Here is a 17,892-nt window from a genome sequence, read left to right as displayed (position 1 = left end):
CGATAGTTGTTCTAAAGGCACAGTAACACACTCTGGCACAAATTCAGCCGGAGTTACACAAGAGTTCTCCTGACTCTGACATGAAAACGACACCGATGTCGACGATTCAACTGAAGTTTCCTCAGTCAGAACAAGCTGTGAAGATGCCCGTGAGAATCTGAACTCCACAAGGCTTTTGCAGCCAGCAAGCTTGGATTTTGTTAGCCTTTGAACATTATATTTGCTGTTGTGACTCATTATTCGCACAGTTTGTCACTGGTGGAAAACGGTTACCGAAAACAATGCATGGTGCGATTGATTAAATTCAGAGACAGAGAACATGTTCTGAATTTTAATCAAGTATTTGCCCTTTGGTCAAAATTAGCGAACACTCGATTAAAATTCGGAACATTTTTTCTATAATCGGCGAATTTCACGATGTCAGGACAGCAGCCGTTTCAAAAATGTTTGTAGGTCATTTTTGGTAATAATTTGGTCTGAAATTGGGAAAAACGGTCATTATTTTCAGTTGGGAAAGGGTCCGTTTTACGGACCCTATTAAAGGAGGAAAAAAATCGCTGGTTTCCTTTGTAATCAATCATATTTGTTCTTCTTAAATTTCCTTTTCACAGCAGACATTTTTCTTTCACTGTATTTTTGTAATCTCCACCACCTAGTTGCTCTCCACAATAACTGCATCGATAGTATTAATGATCACAGTCTAGCCCCTACCGTATTTTCCAAAAGTGTTAGGACTAGTTATTTTCACTTTCTCAAGACTTATTTCCCGAAAAATGATTATTTTGTAAAGTGTCCAAAAAATATCCACCCAATGTTGAAAGCGAATTAAAAAGCGTAAACGATTATCGGTAATTATTCTGTTGATAAACTTAGTCATTGTCCTTGTTTTCATCATCAATTAACACCCCCCTCAAAGAGCTAAAAGAAGTGTGTCGGTATCATGGCATCTGAAGTGGAGATCAAAGCGGTATAGTTGCCAGAGATTGTCATGGAATTACGTCATGTTTTCGCGCCATGTGACACATCACTGTTTGATTGTACCGCCTTGGTTCTTTAAATTAATCAATAAAAAAAGTTTCTTCTTTAAGTTGTTAAAGCGAATTCAATATCCTGTATAAACTGACAGGTAAATGTGTCAAACGATAATTGTGGATATCCTTCCTCTGTGAGCTATTTTGCCGCACTAACATAAATCTGTTTGCCAAAAATCGTTTGACGCCATGTATTTAAATTGCTGACGCTTTTTCATTATTTAAGTGGGTTTTTTTTTTATTCTGTTTTTTTTTTGTACTTTCTGGTCAAAAGTCTGAACTTTATGCCCATAGAATTTATCATTTGCTTACTCTTAGAAAGAAATAAGTAATTAAGATCGCACTGTTTGAAATTTTACAAAGAACTAAATTTAAATTTGACGGTTTTTATAGAATATTGCCTACATTCCTGTCAATATCTTATTAAAATTGTTACAGAATTCAAACTACATTACTTCTTAAGCGGTGCTAAAAAATATTGATGCGATAATAACAAAAAATGAATGCACTACGAGCGTCTTTTGTGTATGTATAAAAGTAACGTCGAGCGATTGAAATTAGATATTACAACAGGTCGCACCTGCTCGTGGAATGGAAAATTACCGGCATGACGTTTTGGTATCTTTATGTTTCGCGGGTAAATTAGATACTAGATTTGTAAAATTATGTCCTTTTGTCAGATTGCCTTCCGGTTATAACCGGGTTGATTGTTGTCTGTATCCTATGGCCTTAGGCAACGTTATTGGCGTAGTTGACACGTTTTCGGAATACACGAGATAAACAGTCCGCTTTATCGATTTTCTACTAGCTGTCTCACTTGCCATAATTATTTATGCATTTGTTAAATAAAATAATCGCCAGTTTCGATCAAGCACCAAAATAAGTTTTTCCCTCTGATAAGAAAATAAATATAATTGTTTTCTCTGGAATGCAATAAAATTATTTGAGTCGGGGCAATTTTATCGGGTCGGTAGGTAAAGGTCAAACAAACTTAATTTTATTTTAAGCCTAATGTTCTTTGCATGGCCCCCTTTCAAAGTTTTTCAAAGAATTCCATTCCATCCAGAACTCTGATGGCAACTGAAAGGAAAAACTTTAAAAATTTTCTTGTCAGAAACTTCTGGCCTGATTTCAAAATAGTCTGGAACAAATGTTCCTTGGGTGACCCTCTGCTAAGATTGTTCAAATAATTTTGATTCGTCATAAAACGTTGCCACCAGAGGGTGTGGTCACTTTTTCCGATATGTATTTAGTGGAAAGTTTAAAAATCTTCTTGTCAGAAACTGCCAGCCTGATTTGAAAATATTTGGCACAAATGTTCCTTTGGTGACCCTCTACCAAGATTTTTCAAATAATTTTGATTCGTCAAAAACACGGCCACAAGGGTACGTGGTCACTTTTCCTTATATGTATATTGTGGAAACTTTAAAAATGTTCTTGTCAGAAACTGCTGGCCCGATTTGAAAATAATTTGGCACAAATATTTCTTGGGTGACCCTTTACCAAGACTGTTCAAATAATTTTGATTCCTCAAAAAACATGGCCGCCAGGGGGGTGTGGTCCATTTTCCTTATATGTATATAGTGGAAACTTTAAAAATCTTGTCAGAAACTGCTTGGCCGATATGAAAATAATTTGGCACAAATGTTCCTTCGGTGACCCTTTACCAAGATTGTTCAAGTAATTTTGATTTGTCTAAAAACATGGCCACCAGCAGGCATGGTCACTGTTTCCTGTATGTATATAGTGGAAAATTTTAAAATCTTGTTTCACAGAGACTTGCAGGAAATCTTCTTGTGTGTTTAAGTTTTGCAATCAGATTTGAACTGAAATGTTCACTGACCTTGATAATGTCCTATTTACCTACTTCCATAGTTTTGATGCTACAGCAGTTAAATTTGAAACATAGCTACAAATTTGCATTCAGATTTGAATCTTGACCATGGTAGACCTTGACTTTGACCTGTTGACCTACTTTCATACTTGAGAGGCCACAGCAATGAAATTTGCAATATATGTACAGTTTTGCATGCAGATTTGAACTTTGACCTTAACTGACTTTGATTTTGTCATATTGTTTATTGTTTAGTCTGTGTAAGTAGGTTTTGTTTTGTAAAAGAAAAAAAAGGTGTCTCTTTTAAATGTTTGCCTTCATGAAATCTGTTAATGACATCTGAGGTCAAATAGTAGGTAACGCCAGTTTTGTTTTAAGATAAGTTACAATTTTTCCTAGGTACTCAGGTAACCGACCCAGTGCCTTTGTGGCCTCTTGTCTTATCTTGAGTCAGACAATTATGAAATTCTGTCCTTTCATTTAAGGAATAAAACGAAAGCGATGGACAGTTCAGGAAGGAGCATCTAATGGATGCTTTCAAGGTACAGGTAGAGATGAGGAATGTTGAGTACAGTGCAGAAAACTTGATACACGTTTCTGGAAATGAATTATTCTTTGAATTGCGTAAAAAATGACAAATTTGAAAAATACATATTTTTAGTTTTTAGCTACAAATATGTACAAAAGTGCATGAAAATATGACATGTTATAAAGCTTATATATATCAAAGACCTATTAAAGCTACAGAGATAAGCATCTATCCAAAATCTTGAAGAATCTCGTGGCATCAGGCCAGATCTCACAAAGTCTTGTTTAGGAATATCTTCCCGTCCCTAGAATTGCCACTATAATGCCACCCTTTTCAATGGTGGAGTATTTAGACAATTTTCCACCAAAATGCCACCTAAAATGCCACCAAAATGGTGAAAAAATGAACAGGACAGACTGGTAAACCCGTTTTCAACTAAATTCCACCTCTTTCCACTTGTGTACACCTTTAGGTGGCAATACGTGGAGTATTTAGACAGATTTACACATTTATGCCACCATTATGGTGGAAAATTTGTTTGCCATTTAATTACACCAATAGCCACCTTCATGGTGGCAGTAAGTGGAGTATTTAGACAAATTACCACTAAAATGCCACCATTATGGTGTAAAATCTATTTTCCACTAAACGCCACTTACTTCCACCAATCGCCACCAAATAGGTGGCAGTAAGCGGACAAAATTTCACCAAACCGCCACTATGGTGGCAGTCCTATTTTCCACTAAATGCCACCAAATAGCTGGCAATAGTAGGAAAATACGTGGCAACTAGTGGAAATCGGCTGCACCTGCTGAAATGGAAAAAAACTCAGTAATAAGCAAAAATCATATCATATTAATATATTTTTTATTTTTATGAAAAATCAAAGACTCTTCACAAGAAATCACAAAAGATCTGAACACGAGGATCAGGATGTTGTCAATGAAGTCTTATTTCTTCATATTCCAGGATGGCTTAAGTAGATGGCAAATGACTCTCCAAATTTCACTCCTTTGGATGTAAGGCCATTTTTCCAGCACACAATCTGTAACAGCAAACCATACATCTATTAATAGATATATTTTTCTAACATTCTGAATAATTTTGCAGAAAAATTGTAAATTTCCTCTAGGAAATATATGAAATCGAAAGACTAAACTAACTCACTGACATAACAAAAAACTCTACATTGTCAAATTTAATCTATGTAAAATACTGTGAAATCATTTAAATTCACTGGCATGAAATTTCACGCAAACGTAAAAAGGACTTTCGTGCGGGCTTTCATTCGCACATTTTCAATTTATAAGTGAAAAAATAAATTGAAAAATAATAACAGCACAGTCTTAAATTCACGCATCCGTTCTAGCGCGAAATACGCGAAAATTCGTCCTACACGAATAAAAACGATTTCACAGTAATATGCAACATCTTTATTATAACTGTGAGAAGTTTAATCAAAACCTACATTGTAGAAAAAATTCTATTCACTCAAACAGTTACATTGTTTTGTGGAAATATATGCATCTTGAATCAATAACAAGAACTTGAGAATTGATGAAAGATGTGGAAGCACCATTGCTCTAAGGTGATTTACACCTTGTGTCAAATTTCATGAATATTTATCAATGGATTACTTGTTATGTAAGAATTTACGGATTTAAAAACAATTAAAGGGCAATAACTCTAGTTACTGAAGTGATCCTGATGGAAATTGCACATGCAATGCTGTCCTGTAGTGATCTACATTTTTGTAAAGTTTCATGAAGTTCCATCAATAGATACAGGAAAAATCCCCATTTTTTACCAAATCAAGGGGAAATACTTCTTTTACTAGGTAAATAAGTAATAGAAAGAGCATTGAAACTAGAGGGTAAACGATTTGTACGAGGGGGCGTAGCCCCGAGTATAAATCGTTTACCCGAGAGTTTTAATGTTCTTTCTGTTTTGTATCATAGCCATCCATATATGGTAGTTTTAGGCGGTCCACATTGCCATATACAGCAGTTCAGTGAGTACTTAAAACCCTTGCTTTACAAATGTGTAAAGCCCAGGTAAAATAAACCAATGCTAGAGCAGAAAATCAATAAAATACACGTTGCTGCCTACTGTTCCAGACACTATGGCATACTTTCCTATCTAACAGTGCGGTAACTAGCGTGCGGGTATTAAATACCTGCACACTTTTAGTTACCGCACTCTGTACTCAAGAGTATACGAATTACCTGCACCAAATTTGTTAAGAAAAAACACTGAGCTATGATACAATTGAGCATTGTATCATAGCTTGGTGTTTTTTCTTAACAAATTTGGTGCAGGTAATTCGTATACTCTGACTACAGGGTGCGGTAACTAAAAGTGTGCAGGTATTTAATACCCGCACTCTAGTTACCGCACTGTTGGATAGGAAAGTATGCCAGCATGTCTGGAACAGTAGACAGCGACGTGTATTTTATTGATTTTCTGCTCTAGCATTGGTTTATTTTACCTGGGCTTTACACATTTGTAAAGCAAGGATTTTAAGTACTCACTGAACTGCTGTATATGGCAATGTGGAACGCCTACAACTACCATATATGGATGGCTATGATACAAAACAGAAAGAACATTAAAACTCTCGGGTAAACGATTTTTACTCGGGGGCTACGCCCCCTCGTACAAATCGTTTACCCTCGAGTTTCAATGCTCTTTCTATTACGTGTTAAGCAGTGTTAATTAGCTTATAATAATTACATGAGGTTTAGTGATTCTGTAGACAAAACTATAAAAATATTTTTCCAATTACAAGCATTTTCAGTTAATCTGACGGACAGATAAAAAAGAAAGGACAACGCCAAAAATAATATCCCTCCGCCTTTGGCAAAAGGTAATAGTAGCACTTGGGTTTTTCATCACATTTATAATTAATATTTATCATATATATGCCAGGAAATTCTATTAATTAGTGTATTTCTTTAAAAATTAAGGGTTATTTAAACATTAGCTTTTATAAAAACAAATAATATTTACCCGATTCAAAATTATCTTGATATGTTTCTTTTATGCCGCAATAAGCTGTATGCTGCCCAGGTATATACAGTCAGGAAGGCGTATCATGTCACAAAGTTGCACTTTTTTCACAGAAGGAACCTGGTATGAACAGTTTAAAGTACATATTGTATCCTAAGTGCTAATCAATAATGTAAATACAAATGTAATTACAAAATGATACAATTTTACAAGCAGTGTTATAAACATGATTGAGCTATATTCCAGAAAATATATCTGGGATTTATCCATCTGCCAAACTTCCTAAGACATAAAAGGAGATTTGTTGATTTTAATTTAAAGCAGTTTGGTAAATGTTGTTTTAAAATTCAAGTATTTGTTAAGAGTAAGTAATTAAGACAATGTTAAAGACAGTAATAATTAAAAAAAAATAAGCAGTATAATATTGTTACCTCTCACAATGTGTTTCCATTTTCTCCCCGGCTGACTCATCAAATGCCAGATTTCAAAATTTGGTATTACTACACAGATAAATTGATTCCACACATACACTTTCTTGGTCAGCTAAAGAAGGTGTCAAGTCCTTAAGTTGAAAAGCTATTGTAAAAACATCCTTTTTATTTCAATTAATGAAGAGAAAAGGCAAGAACTATTTCTTTGCATCTGACCTGATGTTTGCCTGCATATATAAATCTTAACTGACCCAAATTCCACCTGGGATTGTTTCTATACACTTGTGTGGGAGCTTGTAACTTGATCTATCATTAATCTTATCTTTAACCAACTTTCACTCATGCAGAAATAATACACTGCAGACACATTTAAAAAGATCTTTTCAGATTCAGCTAGTACAGCTAATTTCCACTAGTTGCCACCTATTTTCCACCTTTTTCTGTCTTTCATTGAATATAATGCAAAGATATAATAAGTAATAAATATTCTGTCTCACAAAATAACAAAAATTCAATTTTTCTGTATACCACTCTGAATATTATTTTTGTCCAGCTACAGTCAGCATAGACTTATTCTCATTTTAATGAAACCCTTTGAAGAAGGAGCCTGGGTATACTGTTTTGCAGATGTTGGTCAGTCTGTCGGTCATTTGGTATGTAGACCAATCGGTTTCCAGATGATAACTCAAGAACGCTTGGGCCTAAGATCATGAAACTTTATATGTAAGTTGGTCATGACCAGCAGTGACTATATTGACTTGGAGGCCAGTAGGTCAAAGGTCGAAATCACAGTGACCTGGAACAGTTAAACAGTTTCCAGATGATAACTCTAGTACTCTTGAGCCTAGGATCATGAAAGTAAATGGGAAGGTTGAACATAGTTAGCAGATAACTCCTAAAGATTTTTAGTTCAGTAGGTCAAAGGTCAAGGTCACAGTGAGCTGGAACAGTTAAGCTGTTTCCAGATGTTAATTTGAGAACTCTTTGACCTAGGATCATGAAACTAAATAGGGAGGTTGATCATGAACGGTAGACGACCCCTACTGATTTTGAGGTCAGTCGATGGTCAAAGGTCTAGGTTACATTGACCCAGAACATTAGAACTTTTTTTGCCCAATAACTAGAGAATGCTTTTGTCTAAGATCACATTTGATACAGAAGTCACTTATGACTGGCTAATGACCCATAATTATTGGTTTAAAGGTAGTACATCAAATCTCCAGTGCACAGTGACCAAGTGATTTCTGTTTCTTGTACAGTAACTGAATGTATCAAGGGGGCAGGGAGCATTTTGTGTTTTACGAGCTGTTGTCAATGTAGAGTTTTAGCAAAGTCAGGTTCCGTGTCAATTAGGCCTGAAGTTTGAAGTTTAGCATTATACCTTGATTCCAACCTGAGTCCATGTGAAGATTTTTGTACAGGGTAATCCAGTGTCTTACAGTTCTCTTTTAAATCAAACATCACAAAAATTTCTAAGTTTTTTTTCCACCTATTCGCCACCAAGAAAATTTGCTAAGTCCCTATTTTCACTAAACGCCACTCAATTTCCACCATAAAAAAAAGCTATGTTCTACTTTCCACCAATTTACACCTTTCTGCCACCATAAAGAAAAACTATGTTCAAATTTACACCTAATGCCACTTAAATGCCACCAAAATAAAGTGGCTTTTGGTGGCAAATTTACCACTTAGGTGGAAAAAAGAGCTGAATTACACCAAACGCCAACTAATGCCACCTATTTACACCAACTGCCACCCTTTTTTCATGGAAATAAGTGGCAAAGAGTGGCATTAGGTGGCAAATCTAGGGACGGGATGTTTAATGCATCATATCCACATGAAAAAACTTCCAAAATGTAAAGATTTTAATTATTTTTACAACGACACCAGGATGAACACATTCTGTCTGCAAATGACAAAGTTCGAAAAGATGGCTATTTAATTAGCACTCAGATTAATGAATTTTTGCACGTTTTAACATGGTTCATAGACTTCAAATCAAAATTTCTCAAGAAGTATTCACTTTACTGATGAAGAAATACCTCAAAATTTGTGGAAAAGATTGCAGTTAATAATAAAAGTTATTTCATATAATTGGATAAAAGTTGGAAAAGTATAAAAAGTATATGTTGCCTGTCTCTGTTCTTTGTATATATAAAGACACAGAGAAACATATATATGAAATTCTAATAATTCATTTAAAAGTTACTGATGTTTAAATTTTCAAATGCAATTTTCTCAAATTGAAAAAAAATCAACATACGGGTTTGTAGAATTAGGGTGACGCTTTGCCATGACCTACTGACCTACTTTCTTATTAGCTCACCTGTCACAAAGTGACAGTGTGAGCTTATGTAACCGCTCAATGTCCGTCGTGCGTTGTCCATCAACAATTTCTAAAAGAAAATCTTCTGGAAAACCACCTGGCAGATTTACACCAAACTTCACAGGAATGATCCTTGTGTGGCCACCTTTCAAAATTCTCCGAAGAATTAAATTCCATTAAGAACTCGCCATGGCAACCAAAAGAAAAACCTTTAAAAATCTTCATGTCTAAAACCGCAAGGCATAGAGCCTTGATATTTGTTTTGTGGCATCATCTAATGGTCCTCTGTAAAGATTGTTCAAATTATACCTCTGGGGTCAAAAATAGCCCTGCCCTGGGGGTCCCATGTTTTACATAGACTTATATAGGGAAAAAAACTTTAAAAATCTTCTTGTCTGAAACTACAAGGCCTAGGCCTTTGATATTTGATATGTAACTTTCCTAGTGGTCCTGTACCAAGATTGTTCAAATTATGCCCCTAGGATGAAAATTGGCCCCTCCCAGGGGTCACAAGTTTTACATAGGCTTATGAAGGAAAAAACTTAAAAATCTTCTTGTCTGAAACTACAGGGCCTAGGCCTTTGATATTTGATATGTAGCATTACCTAGTGGTCCTCTACCAAGATTGTTCAAATTCTGCCCCTGGGGTGAAAAATGGCCCCTCCCGGGGGTCACAAGTTTTACATACACCTATATAGTTCTACATGGGCTTGTATAGGAAATAAACATTAAAAGTCTTCTTGCCTGAAACTACAAGGCTTAGGCCTTTGATATTTGGTATGTAGCATAACCTAGTGGTCCTCTACCAAGATTGTTTAAATCATGCCCCTGGATTGAAAAGAGGCCCTGGCTTGGGGTCACAAGTTTTGCATAGACTTCTATAGGAAAAAAAACTTTAAAGATCTTCTGGTCTGAAACAACAAACCCTAGGCCTTTGGTATTTGGTATGCAGCATTACCTTCTGGTCCTCTACCAAGATTGTCAAAATTATGCCCCTAGGGCGAAAAGAGACCCCGCCTGTGGAGTCACAAGTTTTACATGGACTTCCGTACCATTCCTTAAAACTCTGCATACTTCTTCCTGTGAGTCTAACATTCACTTACCTTTACCAAGATCTACTGACCTACTTTCTGTATTTGAACATACTACAGTGAAATATGGACCATACAAACAAAATCTTTGGTTACCTTTAATGTAGTGTACTTCTTTCATTGTCATTTGCCATATAGGGCCATGATACTCAGGTTAGTGATATAGGGTCATCATGGCCCTTTCTTTGGAAACTATCAAGGAAATGTTGACTACCAGAATTCAATTCAACAACAGCAATTAGCAACAGCGACCTTGACCTTAGTATGCATGCGTGTCTTGCAGTACTGCACTTCAGACTTCTATTGTATAAAAAATATACAGGTTAAAAAAAACTTTTTCTTATGAGAAAACCTGTTTTTTGTGGAGTTTCTATGCTTCTTATCAGTTTTTATTTTGATTTTCAATGCTCGTATCTTGCATATTTTTTTCACATAGATACTTAATATTGTGTCAGGGGATACCTGTAATGGAATTATATAATTTTAACCACTTAGGGGTCAGTTAGGTCATGGAAGGGGTCACTGTTTCTAAAAATAGATTGTGTTATTATTGCTTATATCTCATTATTTCTCGTAGAGACTTGATATTTGGTCAGTGAATTATCCTTAAATGCAATGATACTCAGGTGAGTGATACAAGGCCATCATGGCCCTCTTGTTTATAAATAGGATAAAGGCAAGAATTACTATTTCTATAAGTATTGTCAGTGTTTTTAGCTCACCTGTCACATAGTGACAAGGTTATCTTTTGTGATCACCCTTCGTCCGTCGTCTGTGCGTGCGTCCATGCGTCCGTCAACAATTTCTTGTCTGCACGATAGTGGTTTCATTTATGATTTGATTTTAACCAGACTTGCACACAACTTGTATCACCATAAGATCTCGGTTCCTTTCTTGAACTGGCCAGATCCCATTATGGGTTCCAGAGTTATGGCCCCTGAAAGGGCCAAAATTAGCTATTTTGACCTTGTCTGCACAATAGCTGCTTTATTTATGATTTGATTTTTACCAAACTTGCACACAACTTGTATCACCATAAGATCTTGGATCCTTTCTTGAACTGGCCAGATTCCATCATGTGTTCCAGAGTTATGGCCCCTGAAAGGGCCAGAATTAGCTATTTTGACCTTGTCTGCACAATAGCAGCTTCATTTATGATTTGAATTTAATCAAACTTGCACATAACTTGTGTCTCCATTAGATCTTGGTTCCTTTGTTGAACTGGCGAGATCCCATTATGGGTTCCAGAGTTATGGCCCCTGAAAGGACCAAAATTAGCTATTTTGACCTTGTCTGCACAATAGCAGCTTTATTTATGATTTGATTTTAACCAAACTTGCACACAACTTGTATCACCACAAGATCTTGGTTCCTTTCTTGAACTGGCCAGGTTCCGTCATGGGTTCCAGAGTTATAGCCCCTTAAAGGTCCAAAATCGGCTATTTTGGCTTTTGCAGCCATATAGAGACTTCATTTATGGTTTGATTTGATACAAACTTTTAAAATATCTTCAACAACAATAAATCTTGGATTCCATGACGAACCTGTCAGATCCAATTGTAGGTTCCAGAGTTATTTTATATGTTTTTACCTCCCCTGATTGTAATCGAAATGGATTTATATCAGTAAGTACTTATAGGACTTATTTGAAATTTCATTATTGCATACATGTGATAAGTTCAGAATCCCAAAACTGGAGGTTTGCCATTTTTCAGCTGGAGTTGGGTTCTCAAAACTGGAGGTTTTTTATCGACATAAATTAAGCGCGCGGACACAAAACCTGGTGATAAAATCCAAAATTTTAGGCCACAAAATAACACATAAGTCTACACCAGAAGAAACAATTGATCCTCATAATTCTTGATTTGAATTTTGACAGAGTTATGCCACTTTTTAACTTACATTTTTTAGTTAAAGTTTTATATAATGTCCAATATATCTGTTACATTCAAAGCTATTGACTATTATGCCCCTTTTACTAGCAAAGCTTTAACTGCCCCTTTTACCGGCAATGCTTTAATTCAGAGTCAATCACTGAGAAAAGTCGAGCATGCTGTTTTACAGAAGTTAAACGGATTAAATTTGTTGAAACAAAGTCTCAATTTAGGTCTGGAATGGTGGTGAACATGCATTAACATTATTCTACTCGAGGACTGAAGAAAAAAACGAAGCCCTAAATTGGTCTGAACACAACCCATAAATTATGTAAATTCCTTACCCCACCCACTATCGTATGAAAATACTGATGATTTTGACATGAAAAACAGAAAACAGAAATGCATCAGCATGTATTTACCCTTACCAAAATAATGTAGATTGATGTTATCATACAAATGAGTGTGTGTTTTCATCCAATTTTCAATGAAATAAGTCCGATTTATAAGCAAATTAATTTGGTAAACATTGGAAGAAAATGGCATAACTGCATAAGGGGAAATAACATTCATGTTCTAAAAATAGTACTGGGTTGGTTTTTCCAACAATTATTTATGTGATTTTATTTTCTTTGAATAATCAAAAATTCATTTCAGCTGGGAATTATTTCTTGTGACTTGGAGTTTTTTTGCTTCACATTGGTAAAAAAATGGAGCCTAACTGACATTGAGAATGGGTTGATATTCGGCCCAATGAGACAGGTGGAAAAGGCCCTGCTTGTCTAATCCCTTATCAAAACAATTAATCATGTTATCAAAATTCACCTGTGAAAAACAACTCTTTCCTCCAGCTACGTGTCAAACATGTATAATACACAACAGTCGGTGACACTTTGATTTACTGTGTAAACATGTTTGGCACTCCTCGGTAATTATCAACCAAGTCATAATGTAGACTTTTTTTTTTTTTTGTTGAAAAGCGGGAGAATTATGGTTTTAGTCGGGAGACAGGAGGCAAGGTGAAAAAATCGGGATTTTGACCCTCCTGCGCGGGAGATCACATGTATGATTATTGTCATTAGTTGGACTGAGACAATCAGGGTAGATAACTATGGACTGATTTTATGTCAAATTACCTCCCTTTATTTCAAATTAAAATGGGTATATCTCCGTAACTAATGAAGATACTGATCTGAAATTTCATTTATGTCAACAGATGGACTTGGACAATCAGTGAAAATACATATTGACTGAATTTATGACAAATTACCTCCTTTATTATTCATCGAAATGAATACACCTTAGCAGCTTCTAATGAGATTGGTTTGAAACGATCATATCATTTTGAGCAATGATACTCAGGTGAGCGACACAGGGCCATCATGGCCCTCCTGTCGTAATTTAGTAGAATTATATTAAATAAAACTATCTTTCTTGTTTAATGTAGCTTCAAAACATTTTATTTCCAAAGTAAGTAATATGTTCGTGTTATCAGCATTTATTAAAACAAATTTCAAAGCTTACAATACTTACAGCAATACCCCTCGTCTGACATTTTTATGGAAAAATCATTGTGCTTGCGATTATTCTTCTGATAGATAGTGCTAAAATACAGATAAAAAGCTGAAGCTATGTTCTTTAAACAGAACAGTGTCAATGCCTTTGAATTTACATTAAGATATATAGGTTACGGGATTCGTTTCCATGGTAACAGTAATTATGTAGACCAAACCGATTCCGGATGATAACTCAAGAACGCTTGGGCCTAGGATCATGAAATTTGATAGGGAGGTTGGTCATCACCAGCAGATGACCCCTATTGATTTTGAGATCAATATGTCAAAGGTCAAGGTCACAGTGATCCGGAACAGTTAAACGGTTTCCGGATGATAACTCAAGAATGCTTGCATCTAGGATCATGAAAGTTGATAGGGAGGTTGGTCATGACCAGCAGATGACCTGTATTGATTTTGAGGTCAGTAGGTCAAAGATCAAGGTCACAGTGACCTGGAACCATAAAACGGTTTCCGGATGATAACGCAAGAATGCTTGTGCATAGGATCGTGAAAGTTGATAGGGAGGTTGGTCATCATAAGCAGATGACCCCTATTAATTTTGAGGTAAATAGGTCAAAGGTCAATGTCACAGTGACCAGGAACAGTAAAACAGTTTCTGGACAATATTTCAAGAACGCTTGGGCCTAGGATCAGGAAAATTGATAGGGTGGTTGGTGACCCCTATAGATTTTGAGGTCAGTAGGTCAAAGGTCAAGCATACAGTGACCCGGAACAGTTAAACCATTTCAAGACGATTACTTGAGAATGCAAATGGGCCTAGGATCACAAAACCTGATAGGGAGATTGGTCATGACCAGTAGATGACCCCTTTAGATTTTGAGGTCTGTAGGCCAAAGGTCAAGGTCACATTGACCCAGAACAGATAAATCCTTTCCAGACAATAACTTGGAGAACGCTTGGGCCTAGGATCACAAAACTTAATAGGGAGGTCGATCATGACAAGTAGATGACTCGAAGGTCAAAGGTCAAGGTCACATTGAACCAGAACAGGAGAACTTTTGTTTACAGTGAGCAAATAATTTTTGTTTCTTGTGCAATTACTGAATGCATCAAGGGGGCATTTCGTGTTCTACGAGCTCTTGTTTAATTAAAGAAATATAAGTACCAAATTATTAATGGAAATGGGAAAATAGGTATTACAAATCAAACTGCCCAATTTTATTTGAAAATGAACGGAATAAGTTACCTTTCACCCAACTACATTTCGAATAATATCAGTTACCATCACCCATTTTCTTACATTCCGCATAACATTTCAATATAACTAGATAACTAGATAAAACCCGCAAAATATTGATCAATATTCAGAGCAAAAGACTCATAAAAAATATTTCAGCAAATAATTGCTGTTTGAAAATAGTTCAAAGAAAAAAATGCTGAGAATTATGTACTTTCAAGACAAAAGCTATTAACTTTGCTTGGTAACTGACACGTAACGTCGTCAGTGACATCATTTTATGGCAACAATGTTTTGTAGTGTTTCTGTTTTAATTTATTCATTAGTTCAGCTTTATTCAACTATTAAGCATCAGATCGGAGACAGGTTAATGATTTTGTTTCAGAAGACAGAGTTCCCACTCACGTAAAATACTACGTAAATCACGTTATAAAAATAAAATTCACGCAAGTATTTTTTACCCGGTGCGAGATCGCGCGCGTACGAAACTGCCGGGGACGAATCCGCTAAGCTGGAATCCAACGCTATGTGTACAAAAATAAACCTTGGAAATACTGCCGCAATGCATCATCTGCGAATCAATTGGCTTACAGCTCTCTGACGTCAAAAAATGTAGACGGGTTGTATCTTTTAACGCATTGGTAAATGAATGTACACTTATTAAACGGTTACCGATCTACATCCGGCTCCCCGGAAACTGTCTCATCTGCAAGAATGTCGCAGTCGAAGCTTTCGGCGTTTGGCTTCACGGCAAATTTCATACCCCCAAAATTTGTGTTTTACCCCCAGTTTTTGTACCCAGGGGGTAAGTTTACCCCTGAAAAAAATCTGAGTGGGAACACTGAGAAGATTAATTAAACAAACACATTTAGTTTGTCGTGAACGCTGACGTAAATCGTCATGTTAGCTTCCGGTTGGACATGCGCATATACAGATGTTAAGGTAACCTGCCTCCTTGTGAGAAAATACTAGAAGTAAAGTATAAAGAAGCAAACAGAAAATCTGAAAGAAATATTTTATATATACATTCATGTAAATATTTTTGTTTCTTCAGGTTTCAAAGGGGAAGCAAAACCCAATCTTCTGAAGCAGGAAACACAGAGCTTGGCTTGCTTGTTTAGAATTTTATTCCAGATGTACAGTGACGAAGCACGTAAAGATGCATGGCCAGATGTTGAAAACAAACTGGTTAGGTATGTGCTCTTTGTAACCACTTTAGAATTTTGTTTCAGATATACATTGATAAGTACATAAAGATACATTTCCAGATGTTGAAAACAAACTGGTAAGGTATTTGCACAAGAATTTTGATTTTGTTCTGAAACAGTGACTGAAGCTTGGCCAGATGTTGAAAACAATCTTGTAAAGAAGAAGATGTTCAGTTTTGGATACTTTGTGTACAAATGAGGAAGGTTCAGATGCACCAACCAGCATTATATACATCACAGGTGAAAGGATTGCCTCTTCCGAACATGGTCAAAACTGTCAGCATAAGTTTGCGTTTCATGCTGAATAAGGTGTTTTTTCCTGAGAAGTAAAAAAAAGATAGTTATTCACTTTTATTATGTCTCCCCCAGGAGACATATTGTTTTTGCCCTATCCTTCCGTCCGTCCGTACGTCACACTTCATTTCCGAGCCATAACTGGAGAACCATTTGACCTAGAACCTTGAAACTTCATAGGATTGTAGGGCTGCTGGATTAGACAACCCCTATTGTTTTTGGTGTCACTCCGTCAAAGGTCAAGGTCACAGGGGCCTGAACATGGAAAACCATTTCTGATCAATAACTAGAGAACCACCTGACCCAGAATGTTGAAACTTCATAGGATGATTGTACATGCAAAGTAGATGACCCGTATTGAATTTGGGGTCACTCCATCAAAGGTCAAGGTCACAGGGGCCCAAACATTGAAAACCATTTCCGGTCAGTAACTTGAGAACCACTTGACCCAGAATGTTGAAACTTCATAGGATAATTGGTCATGAAGAGTAGATGACCCCTATTGATTTTGGTGTCACTCTGTCAAAGGTCAAGGTCACAGGGGCCTGAACATGGAAAACCATTTCCGATCAATAACTAGAGAACCACTTGACCCAGAATGTTGAAACTTCATAGGATGATTGTACATGCAAAGTAGATGACCCCTATTGACTTTGGGATCACTCCATTAAAGGTCAAGGTCACAGGGGCCTGAACATTGAAAACCAATTTCGGTCAGTAACTTGAGAACCACTTGACCCAGAATGTTGAAACTTCATAGGATGATTGGTCATGAAAAGTAGATGACCCCTAATGATTTTGGGGTCACTCTGTCAAAGGTCAAGGTCACAGGGGCCTGAACATTGAAAACCATTTCTGATCAATAACTAGAGAACCACTGGACCCAGAATGTTGAAACTTCATAGGATGATTGTACATGCAAAGTAGATGACCCCTATCGATTTTGGGGTTACTCCATTAAAGGTCAAGGTCACAGGGGCCCAAACATTGAAAACCATTTCCGGTCAGTAACTTGAGAACCACTTGACCCAGAATGTTGAAACTTCATAGGATGATTGGTCATGAAAAGTAGATGACCCCTATTGATTTTGGGGTCACTCTATCAAAGGTCAAGGTCACAGGGGCCTGAACATGGAAAACCATTTCTGATCAATAACTAGAGAACCACTTGACCCAGAATGTTGAAACTTCATAGGATGATTGTACATGCAAAGTAGATGACCCCTATCGACTTTGGGGTCACTCCATTAAAGGTCAAGGTCACAGGGGCCTGAACATTGAAAACCATTTCCGGTCAGTAACTTGAGAACCACTTGACCCAGAATGTTGAAACTTAATAGGATGATTGGTCATGCAAAGTAGATGACCCCTAACGATTTTGGGGTCACTCTGTGAAAGGTCAAGGTCACAGGGGCCTGAACATTGAAAACCATTTCCGGTCAGTAACTTGAGAACCACTTGACCCAGAATGATGAAACTTCATAGGATGATTGGTCATGCAGAGTAGATGA

At 36.5% G+C, this 17,892-nt stretch overlaps 1 protein-coding gene and 1 long non-coding RNA gene across 3 annotated transcripts in view; one reads left to right on the top strand and one right to left on the bottom strand.

Moving 5' to 3' along the window:
• LOC123529636 (uncharacterized) overlaps window positions 1-17,892 on the top strand; it is a 65,308-nt gene that overhangs the window by 34,722 nt on the left and 12,694 nt on the right. For both annotated transcript variants that reach the window (XM_045310036.2, XM_045310035.2), the window contains exon 4: window positions 15,934-16,072. In XM_045310036.2, coding sequence (XP_045165971.2) covers window positions 15,934-16,072 — 139 coding nt within the window. The remainder of the gene's footprint in view (window positions 1-15,933; window positions 16,073-17,892) is intronic.
• On the bottom strand, window positions 3,931-6,969 carry LOC123544955 (uncharacterized). Its single transcript, XR_006685215.2, has 3 exons — window positions 6,835-6,969; window positions 6,404-6,523; window positions 3,931-4,439 (listed from the first exon to the last, which is right to left on the bottom strand). It is a non-coding gene; the product is annotated as an uncharacterized LOC123544955 (long non-coding RNA).

Source organism: Mercenaria mercenaria, chromosome 13 (assembly GCF_021730395.1).
Source record: "Mercenaria mercenaria strain notata chromosome 13, MADL_Memer_1, whole genome shotgun sequence".
In the NCBI taxonomy this organism is placed as follows: domain Eukaryota; kingdom Metazoa; phylum Mollusca; class Bivalvia; order Venerida; family Veneridae; genus Mercenaria; species Mercenaria mercenaria.
Note: the sequence above shows the minus strand (reverse complement) of the source record. Positions and strands in the feature narration are given on the sequence as shown.